This window comes from Sinocyclocheilus anshuiensis, unplaced genomic scaffold (assembly GCF_001515605.1).
Source record: "Sinocyclocheilus anshuiensis isolate Anshui unplaced genomic scaffold, SAMN03320099.WGS_v1.1 scaffold207, whole genome shotgun sequence".
NCBI lineage: Eukaryota > Metazoa > Chordata > Actinopteri > Cypriniformes > Cyprinidae > Sinocyclocheilus > Sinocyclocheilus anshuiensis.
In genome coordinates, this window is record NW_015551045.1 from 2354439 (window position 1) to 2363638 (window position 9200).

The window sequence follows — 9200 nt, forward strand, 5'->3', positions numbered from 1 at the left end:
ATGCCTGTCTGTGTGACGTCACACAGACAGGCCCCTCCCACGATAGTTTGATTGACAGTAGCGTTTCAGCACAGACTGGACTGGTGTCTTACCTTAGACCCACCCTGAGTGAGCTGTCATCAGTCCGCCATTGTTTCGACGCCAGAGTAGGAGCAGACAAGAATGGCTCCTAAGCGATTGAGGTGTTCTGTTGTTGGATGTAATAATGAACATAGCAGTCGTCATTTACTTAGTCGCTGAAGACGCAGAGGATTACATTTGTTTGTGAAGGGAATGCGGCACCCGATCTACCTAAATGTGTCTATATTCACATGAATAATTCGTGATCCAGCCTCACCTACAGAAGAAGTGAATATAAGGTTTTTTTTTTATGAATTCTGCAAATCGCCTTTTCTAATAATGTGCTAGTTAGCAAGTTTCACGATGAATACGGCTAAAATTTACCGTCCCTCAGAGAACTGCGCAACTGCTCATCACCCTACAGAAGAGAGGGGCGGGGTCAGCAGAGCTCATTAGCATTTAAAGGGACATGCAACGAAATGGCTTTCTGTCAACAGCTGTTTTTGATAGGTTAAAAAGGGTGTTGTTTTACACTACCCTACACTACTTACACTACTAACTTTACATTTTGTGTATGTGGAAAATGGGCATCCGATGACCCCTTTAAAAAATCTCTTTTACAGAAGTGACCTGTCCAAGATGCAGCACTACATTTCAGAAAAAGAACACAAAACTCTGTATCCAAAACACAATTAAAAAGATTTACAAGTTAATTCTTCCTTTAACAGCTCATTGATCAAGAATCTAAAAGTGTTCATTGACACTAAGATCTGCAACTTCATGTTGTGTTGTAAAGAGTTCCAATCATTGGGCGCCTCAAACCGAAGAGCTTGTTTTCCAAGTTCAGTTCGTGCAGATGGAACCGAAAGAGTATACAAGTCCTGTGAGCACAGAGAATAAGCTCCAGGAGCTTTAAGTTGGGTGAGAGAACAGAGATATGGAGGCAGTTGTCAGGCCTGTCTCTTGTGTTTTGTTCCCCAAGTTCTAGTTCTCCCTCGTGTTTCCTTATGCCCATATTTGGTTTGGTTTCCTGTTCTCGTTGTCTTATTATTAGTTGATTCCTCGCACCTGTCTGTCCCTCGTTAAGTTTAGTATAAATGTGTAGTCTGCCTCATGTTTTCTTGTCGAGTCTTAAACGTCATTCCATGTGTGTCTCTTGTGCTCTCTATGTTAGTGTTCCTTTTCATTTGGTTTGTTTATTAAAAGTCAAGTTTTGAAAGTCATCTCCTCGTTTCCCTCCTATGCACCGTGACAGCAGTAGACCCAAAATGGATTTATAAACGGGTACCAGTGAATATGTCTGCGTGTTGATGACGTCCAACCAAGTCTATCATGCAAATCACAATGATGGGTACTAACATTACAATTTAATATAAACCTGAATGCACCATAATACAGAGCGTCAAAAGAACCTAAAAGTTTGGTAGACAGTAGATGCGTAATGGGCAGATCATGTAACGACGCATATGAAAAATATCCTCTGACGCAGCAGTGGTTTGCAGCCGTTGGTGCTGTGGGAGTGAATTTGCAGCTCCCTGCAAGGACGATGATGATAACAATAAAAACAGTGCATGAAATGACGATAGTGGGCCCAGGCAAATGGGCTCGTTTGGAGGGGCCTGTCGATTCCAGCGCGGTGCTGTATTGTTTACAGAGTAGCCCCTTATTAGAAAACACTTAATTGGTTTTCGGTCCATTAGACACTGTAATAGGCTGTTATTTGGATCAGATGCTTGTGCTGCTTAAGTTCTGTATGAAAAGACAAGACCTTCAAGGTTTAATTTCTCTCATTTATTTGTTTCAGCTCCATCGTTTCTCAATGGCTCGGCTTATTTATTTGTTCTGTGGAGGTTTAATGTAACAGATAGTTTCGAGCATTTGTGTTTCTCTGGCCCTTTATTGGGCATGTCTGTCTGCTTTCATTTCCCTCACGCATTAATATTTTAGAAGCGCTCCTTTCAAGCTCTCCTGTTTCTGTTTGTGTCCACAGAAATATTTACAGCATCAAGATAAAAGATGATTTCATCACAAAGTCTGAAAAATTCCCTTTCGCGGGATGACAAATAACAGGCCTAGCTCAGCGCGGAGACACAATGTGTCATTTTGTGTCGACTAATTTTTGTTTTCTGCTGTATGGAAAGATGGATAGACTTGTAAGCGCACTGATGGCGGCACAAAACCGACTCATGATTTATACTCATAGACAACGCAAGGTAAACAGTCACAAACCATAGTTTCTGTCCGAGTTTCCCACCTGGGGTTTGAGCTAATAATTAAATGAATCATTAAAATATAAAACTGAATAAATAATTTTGGTAACACTTAAAGCCTTTATACATAATGCATATTAAAAGTAATTTTAATGCATTAATTATGCCTTGTAATGTACCTTATAATGCATTGTATGATATCATAAATAATTGTAATCACAGTTATAATACATTATAATATTTATCTATTTATTGTTACACCTTTAGAAAGTATAGTGCATTAAAACACATGACAAACAAACCTTCAAATATTATTGTGCATTTTAACTTTGGTTACAAATATTTATGAAAAGAAATAATGTTCTATACACAAAGTCTTTAAGTAAAGTGTCACCATTATTTTAAAACACTTGAACACTAAAAAAGATTAAATACTGTATTTGCTTACCTGCCTGTCATGTGATCATTAACCATAATCAAATGTTTAGTTAAAATATTTAAAAATAATAATAATAATGTAAATGTTTGGTTAAATTATTATGATATTAACTTCAAATCTCTGGGGAACTTCAAATAAATATTTGACTCATGACAAAGTTAAATGGCGATCGCTGGTTTAAGTATATTGGATTTTTTTGGTGTTTGACAAAATAATATTGTTTGGGGTGTTTTAGCAGTTATAGGCGCTTTTGTCCTTTTGAGAAATAAACTCCCATGTAGCATTGTCTCACTAGCTGAATTTGTCTACAACAACAGTGGGCACATAAATATCATGGATTAATCACTGTTACTTACAGCGCAGCTCAAATGACATATTGTACTGAATATTAATAGCATTCTGTGTTGGAAATGGCATTTTAAATATACAATACAACAACTGATTCATTTTTCTTGCTAAGGCTAATCTCTCAGCTAACATTTTATGTATTGAAAAAAAAACAATTAAATCATATTTTCACTTACACTTTTTGTGCATAAATGAATAAATTAAGAGACATTCGCTTTTATTTTTCTTAGTTGTCACTCTTCACTCACAGTCTTCTTATATGCTGTTTGTAGTCAACGTGAAATATCAGTTAGAAAAAAAAATTGCCTTTGCCAGCCAGGTTGGATATTTGAACTTGGTGTAATAGATACTGCCATTCATATTTTATGATGGATTTTCATAGTTTAAAAGAGAAAGTCTGCCTCTGGGACAAAAGTATAATACAATAAAACTAAACATAAAAGGCATTTGAAAGAAGAAAAAGAAGAAAATATGAACATTAAAGGCAGGAAAGTTTCAACGTTTTTATGTAAAAAAAAAATAAAAAATCAACCTTTGGGAGATACAGTTAAAGAAAGTTTAGTTGGCAAACCTTTTTTTTTTTTTTTTTTTTTATTGAAACTCTCATCATCCACATGATGTGTCAGAGCGTGTGCAAAACACTAGACCACAGTTCTGCACCATAAGGTTTTGTTCATGCCCTTGGCAGCATTCAGTACACATTCAGTATTCAATAAGTTAATGCATAATATGGTTCATCAGCATTAATGCATGGAGTTGAACTGTATATGAATTTAATGCATATCCTCAATAGCAGGACCTGGAACTGGTGGCCATTTTTTTTTCACCATTTAGTTTTTTTTGTAGGGACCAATTCTAACTATTAACTAGTTGCTTAATTACTAGAATATTGGCTGTTTATACTAATAATGCACATATAAAGATTTTATTCTGCATGACCATATTTTAGATCCCTTAATCCTACGCCATACCTAAACTTAAAAACTAACTTACTAACTCTTAATAAGCAGTAAATTATGCGTTTATTGAGGCAAAAGTCATAGTTAATAGTTAGCTAATAGTGAGAATTGGTCCCTAAAATAAAATGACCATTATCTCATATCCATAACCCACCTGCAGTACATAAATGTACTTGATACGGAAATATACAGCTGCATTGAATGTATAAATCCATATAAAAAGTATGAACTTTTACCCAGTGGTGAGAAGCTCTTGTTTGAATTGAGTCTGTATTTTAGAGTAGAGTTGTGTATTGTAGAGTAGTGGAGATGAGAGAATGAAGGTGAGGTGAAAAGGAGAGAGACTCTCCTGCATGTATGTGATCTCTGACACGCACATGAAAGCGTGCATGTGACACAGACAGTGTTCAGAGATGCTTGTGCTGTGATCAAGACAGCATCAGAGGTGAGAACTCGCTGAATTTCACAAAGCTCTGATACACACGCAGAGCAGCCGTACTGAATCACACACACACACACACACACACACACACACACATCAGCTTCTCTTCTCATTTTGCAAGTGCTGCTTTGATTTGAGGATTGCATGTTTATCTGTAATGCTGCATAATTGGCTTCATGCTCGTCATTACTGCAAACACTGATTCGTTTGGTGACAGAATCTCAGAATCTTTGAGGTGATGTCATAATGAATGATGATCTCATCAGTAACGCAGCTACAGTGTTGTATGAGATGAATTGGATAGACAATGATATGCATGAGCTCGTGTGAACACTTTACCAAAGGCCAGTCACGACTCAGACACAACAATACTATTGCCGACGTTCACGTAAATGTTGTTGGAGACCTTTTTAATTACTGAAAAATTATTTATTCATGAAATCCATTTGGAAGTGAAAACAAAGTCATTTGCAGTGTTTTTATGGCTGAATTTAATTAGCATCAAAGCTCAACACGAATAAAAGTGAAACCATCAAAGTAACATTGCGTGTGTGTGTGTGTGTGTGTGTGTGTGTGTGTGTGTGTGAGGGGTTCCACAAACATCCCAACCAGCCTTCAAAAATCACACAGCACATAATAAAACCGTGGTCTCACTTTCTATTAAGTGTCTTTAACTACTATGTATTGCATTTAAATGTAAGGTTCTATTAGTTAACATTAGTTAATGAATTAACTAACAATGAGCAATATTGTTTTTACAGTATGCATTAATCATTGTTAATGTTAGTTAATAAAAAAACACAAATGTTCATTGTTAGTCCATGTTAGCTCAGATCAATCTATTAACAGACACAACACATTATTGCATTAGGAAATGTTGAAACTAACATTACCAAGATTAATAAATGCTTAAGAAGTATTTTCCATTCTTAGTTCATGTTAACTAATGTTAAGAAATGGAACCTTATTGTAATGTTACCATTTAAATGAATCTTGTGATACAATGCACTTATTGTGTACATGCATACTTGTATTTTAAAATATACCTGCATGTAATTACATCTGTAAATAATTTCAGTAATTACATCAATAACTATACTGTTGACTCTACTCCTTAACCCACCCTTAAACCTTTAACCAAACCACCAAACTGTCCCTAAACTTACCCATAATCCACATCAAATAGCAGCAACAGTGATTTGCACTACAACATAAACACAATACATACATTGCACCAAACAATTTTTGACATGATAGTTTATGATATTATTGGCACAGAAATTACACCGTTCAGTCTTAATGCATTCATTTATTAGAATGCAATAAAATAAAGTACTATATTAAAAAAAAAGGTCACACAGGGCCAAAATTGCATTGTTGAGAGGAAGAAAAAAAAAACACGAGTCACATATCTATGTTGCATGATGCATGTTATTATTACATTCAGAAATAATGTACAATATCGGTAAATGAAAATTTCCAGACATTATAAACTTTAGTGGCATTCATAATAAACAACATTTAGGCTATTATAAATGCCAAACCTATAAACAAATTTATTTAAAGTGCACTGAAACCATTGGAATCACACCTCCGTCATTAAGCACTAATCCAAATGTGTTGCTGTGGAAGTGGTAAAGAGAAAGTGGCTTGCGCGTTTCTGTGCGTGTTCCCCGGCTGACCGGGACGCTGATGAGCTGTAAGTGACTGCAGCTGGGTGTCGTTCTGTCATGAGAGAGCAGCCGCCTGCAGCGCGTTCATATGGTCAGCGGTCATTCAGCGGGCTGAAAACATTTCTGTCCAGTTTACATCCAGAATAGCACTGCTGTTTTTACATGGTTCATATAATTAGCACATGACTGTCAGAAAAATGGTCAGAGATGAGACAAGCTTGAGTCTGATAACAATAACTGTGCCGTCATGACCTTGAAAAATTACTTTTACTGGTGTAACCTAATATAGGTAGATTTAGCCATTTTAAAAGTGCTGTATGTAATTGTTTGACTGTACTAAAGCATAAAATACCATAATATGTTTGCTGATATTTAGGAAACATGTTTCTCTGAAAAACAACGCTACAGCCAGTTATTCTGCTTTGGAAAGTGTTCCATGTCGGAATGTCTATTTTTGTTTTGGTTGTGACTCCGCCCAGTATTTCAACACTCCGGGTTGCCAGTTGGTGGAAAACAAAGCGTTTTACAACCATGAAATCTAGCAAAGAACTGGGTCAGAGATTGCAGATTCTACTCAACCTAAAAAGCTTCAGCATCCATCTAAAAAGCTCTGTGAGCAGAGGCTTATTAAAACGCTGATAAATCAACTCATCAACTTACAGTGTAATTTTGAATTTGGACTGCACCTTTAATAGGATAGTTCACCCACAGATTAAATTCTGTCATCATTTGCTCACCCTCAAGTTTAGGTTAGGGGTAACCTGTATGAGCTTCTTCTGTTGAATTTAAAAGAAGATATTTGGAAGAATGTTGGTAACAAAACAGTTGACAGTAGCCATTGACTTCCATAGTATTTTTTGCCATAATATGGAAGTCAGTAGGGACCAGCAACTGTTTGATTCTTCAAAATCTATGTGCAAAAGAAGAAAGAAGCTCATGCAGGTTTGGAAAAACTTAAGTAAATGATGATGGCTAACCTGACAAAATATTTTTTACAGTTTATGTATTCGTGAAATAGTCATGCCAGCTAACAACTTGAAATGCACATTCTGCCAACTTTATACCTTTCCTTCCTTTGGTCATTTACAAGAGAAACCAGACACTCAATAAATCCAAGTATTGGACTTTATAACTTGGCAGAGTATTAGCTGCACCACAGGGAAACCTTTATGGGTTTTAAGAATGCCTTCACCCAAAGCTCTGTCAATGAAAAATGTTATTGGTCGACTGTGGGAACAAACACCTCAAACTTACTTTTGAGATTTATGTTATTGCCCTGTAGTTGCTTGTTGGTTTTGTTAGAGGCGTTTTTCAGTGGTGTGTGTGTTGATACATAGGAAATACAGGAATTAGACTGGAAATGCACTGAATCATCTAACTGTTGGCTGTTGTATTTCTTCAGCTAATGGCAGTGAGCTTCACATCGGTAGTGTGCGTTATGAAGACACTGGCGCTTATACCTGCATCGCTAGAAACGAGGTTGGCGTGGATGAAGACATCTCATCTCTGTTTGTGGAAGACTCGGCACGAAAGACACGTGAGTGATGATACTGAAGCTGTTTTAGCACAGATTGTAATGATTTTGTGACCTATGGTTCCTTACATGTTATAAAGATATACTGTAAATGGGAGAATGGTGTTGGCTAGAAAGTATAGAGCACTGTATTTTTCAGATTTTTTTCTGTTTTATTTTTTACTTTATAAATCAAAAACTGTCAATTAATTTAAATAATAAAACTTATAGAATTTAACTTTTACATAACAAAAGAATGATTAAAAGTTACATTTTAGGACCCTATAATTTTTGTTTTTTCTAAAGTTGCATTTAATTTTTACCAAATTCTGTGTTTTCCAATTTTAATTGTTATATTAAATTTAAATCAACTAAATTAATTAAAACAACATACTATTATTATTATTATTATTATTTTACAATTATAGGGCCCTGTGCTTTTTCAGAAATTGAGTGTTGTCAATAAAAAAATTTCTGCTAATCAAATTAAGACATACCACATTAACAATTTAGTTCATCTTTAAGTCAAATGAAAATTAAATCTATTCATTCTGTCAATCAAAAATTCATCCAACATTTCCCAAATTCCGTGACATTCCGCTTTATACATTAAATTCCATATTTATGACTGGATTCTGCAATTCCATCCACATTTTCTACATTATGGAACTCATAGGGCCTTAGGTGTACTGGTAGACTCGTGCACACTTTAATGTGGATTGTTGGTTCAGTTATTACTGGCAAGAATTTACAAGTCAGCTCACATGTAATGAAGCCACCAATGCGGAAAGGACAGTTTGTCATTAATAAGGTTTTAATGGTCATACAGCAATAAACATCTGCAAATGTGAACAGCCCTGTGGTGTCTGTGCACACATGCCAATTCCTGTTTCAGAAATTACAGACATTTTCTGGACTGTTAAATTTACAGTGTTCAGTTAGAGTGAAATGAAGGTCTATAGATCTCAATGTGTCCAATGCATAAATGGGAGATTATTTTCTGTCCACTAGTGCCATTTTGAAAGCAATCATTCTGCACTGAAAAAAACAGTAAGTAGATTTACTTAATTTTTATTTTGCAAGTTTTTGCACACATAAATTTTAAGTATAATGTAAGTACTGAATTAAGTAAAGTCTACTTAACTAAGTTAGGTAAAATTAGCAAAGGAAATAAGTAAATTTAACATGGCCAGTTAGAGTTTGATGAGTAATTTCTACTTAATAATTTTGTTAAATATGCAATACTCAAGTACATTTCCCTCAGTTACAGTTTATCAAATTTACTCAAACAATGTAGGACTGGAGAACAACCATGCTATTAAAGCATGTGGTACACTTGCAAACATGTAAGTAAGCAAGTATGCAGCTCGTTATCCTTTGAAGATAATATGTCCACTCAATATAATTATTACCCAAATGAACACAGAGACCTCAATACTTGGTACACCATACACAACAACGGTAACAATCAGTGGATAGTGTTTGAGTATAAATGGGTCATTTTGAGTAGAAAATTAACTCCAGATATCACAAAACAGTAAGTTACTAAACCTAAC

At 35.4% G+C, this 9200-nt stretch overlaps 1 protein-coding gene across 1 annotated transcript in view; it reads left to right on the plus strand.

Moving 5' to 3' along the window:
- Nucleotides 1–9200, plus strand: part of LOC107661768 (follistatin-related protein 4) — a 213868-nt gene that overhangs the window by 189061 nt on the left and 15607 nt on the right. Inside the window, exon 11 of the mRNA XM_016451535.1 lies at nucleotides 7534–7668. Coding sequence (XP_016307021.1) covers nucleotides 7534–7668 — 135 coding nt within the window. The remainder of the gene's footprint in view (nucleotides 1–7533; nucleotides 7669–9200) is intronic.